The following is a 2,358-nucleotide window of genomic DNA, read 5'->3' as shown; positions in this document are numbered from 1 at the left end:
GTATTTTTTCTGCTCAAAAGAACATTGAAATTAGATGATAACGAGCAACCTTAACTTATCAATCTTTTCTTTCCTCTAGGCATTGCTGAGGTTGGAGTAATGCTAGTTAGCACTTCTTTGGTGACACTAGTAATGCTTCTCATATGGCAGACTAACCTATTCCTAGCTATATGCTTCCCAGCCATATTCGGTACGGTAGAGCTTATCTACTTATCAGCAGTCTTATCCAAACTATTAGAAGGCGGGTGGCTACCACTTGCGTTCGCCTTTTGTTTTCTCTGCGTGATGTACACTTGGAATTATGGAAGTGTACTAAAGTACCAGAGTGAGATGCGAGAGAAAATCTCCATGGACTTCATCGGTGAGCTTGGATCCACACTGGGTACCATTAGAGTACCTGGAATTGGATTAGTGTATAATGAGCTAGCCCAAGGTATCCCTTCAATTTTTGGCCAATTTCTCCTTGCTCTCCCAGCAATCCACTCTACAATTGTGTTTGTCTGCATTAAGTATGTACCTGTTCCGGTTGTTCCTCAGAGCGAAAGATTTATCTTTCGAAGGGTTTGCCAAAAGGATTTCCACATGTTTCGCTGTGTTGCTCGTTATGGATATAAGGACGTAATTAAGGAGGATCATGGTATCTTTGAGCAGATCTTGGTGGAGAGCCTTGAGAAATTTCTGAGAAGGGAAGCTCAAGAACTTGCACTAGAGATGAATCAAGTTGAGCTGGACTTTGAGGACGATGAATCTATAAGGTCCAGGGAATTTGGAGCTCCAGCTGTAGTCGGAGAGCTTCAAATTCCACTGCTTTCTGATCAAAGGTTGGATACTAGTAGCACTTCCAGTGAAAAGGGGGAACATGTTTCCGGGCTTCCATCGAGTGCCATGCCTTTAGTTGAAGACCCAAGCCTTGAGTATGAGCTATCAGCTCTTAGAGAAGCAATGGAGTCAGGATTCACGTATCTTTTGTCCCACGGTGATGTAAGAGCAATGAAAAGTTCTTGGTTCTTGAAGAAGTTGGTCATTAATTACTTCTATGCATTTCTCAGGAGAAATTGTCGAGCTGGCTCAGCAAATATGAGTGTGCCTCATATGAACATTATTCGTGTTGGAATGACGTACATGGTTTAATTCAGGCTAAGGTTTATATTCAGATGATGTATTCTTTTAGTAGTAGTTTTAGTGCTTGTTATATACTGTGCTTTGGTATGTTTCTATTGGCAGAAAATTTGAATGTTGGATGTAGAAATTCATGTACAACATTATGGTCAATAATTTGATTCATAAGGGATTCATTATGAGTTCCAGGTTGCTGTGCTGATGGCATCACTGCAGATATGGCAGATTCTTCAGCTTCCAATTTGCGCGTGTTGTAGAATTTTGGTAATTTGAGCAAGAAGGTTTTTATTTTATGTTCTCAATATCATTACTTTTTGGTTCGAGGATAAATAATAGCAGCAATTGTAGTGCAAAAATACTGCATGAGATTAATCTTAGTTGCAATGACAGAACTTGGCAATGGGAGCTAGAAGATATCTGTGAACGTGGGGGACATGTGCAGCGGGCCCAGGGCCCACCCGAGATACATGTATAGCAATACATGTATCTCCCAAAATTGGGCCACACCCGAGACAACCCAAGTCAACCCAAGTCCGATTCTTCTCTTATAAATATCACTTCTTTGAGGGTTTTTGCAGTGGGTTTTTTTGGCGGCTGTGTGAGGAAAAACAACGGAGGATTTTTTTCGCTGCAGAGAAGAAAACAGAGGGTTTAGTCGGCCTTTTTTGAGGAGTTTTTCAGGAGGCTTAGATCTGAGATCTTGAGGAAAGAAAAATAGAGAGCTTGGAGGGATTTTACAAGAGAGAGGTCAATTTCTTTTGGGTAAAAATCATAGCTTTATCTTTGAGACAAGCTTGTGGATTGTACAAGTCGGTGTTCTTCTTATAGTGGAATCTCCCCTCACCCCACCCGTGGACGTAGGCAAGTTTGCCGAACTACGTAAATCTTGTGTCTTTACTTTTTTTTTTTGTGTTGGCTATTGCTTGTAGGTTCCCTCGACAAGTCAGTCCTAGAACTGATGAGAGGAAGAGTGTATATTTTACTTTGTTGAGATATTTCACTTTCTATTCTTGTTTCCTTTGTGAAACAGGAATATAGAGGTTGACTTGAGCTTTTGTGGAAGTAAAAGTCAGGGCTTTCTCTCGAGTGATATCGCTTCCACGGCGTGATGGCGTGACTCTGCGCCCAACAATTGGTATCAGATCTGTTATTCAGATTGGGAGTGGTGTAGCTTCTGGTTTGAGGTGGTGCTCGACAATTTTCTGAGAGAAGCGGATTTATTAATACAAATGGATGATA

General features: G+C 41.1%; 1 protein-coding gene across 1 annotated transcript in view; it reads left to right on the top strand.

Annotated features, from left to right (window-relative positions):
* LOC109840300 (potassium transporter 23-like) overlaps positions 1–1,305 on the top strand; it is a 9,134-nt gene extending 7,829 nt beyond the window's left edge. Inside the window, 1 exon segment of the mRNA XM_020408879.1 lies at positions 80–1,305. Within this exon segment, the coding sequence (XP_020264468.1) occupies positions 80–1,131 (1,052 nt within the window). The 3' untranslated portion in view covers positions 1,132–1,305.

The sequence above is a fragment of the Asparagus officinalis genome, chromosome 5 (assembly GCF_001876935.1).
Source record: "Asparagus officinalis chromosome 5, Aspof.V1, whole genome shotgun sequence".
NCBI classification, from domain to species: domain Eukaryota; kingdom Viridiplantae; phylum Streptophyta; class Magnoliopsida; order Asparagales; family Asparagaceae; genus Asparagus; species Asparagus officinalis.
This window is presented reverse-complemented; position numbering and strand designations above follow the sequence as displayed.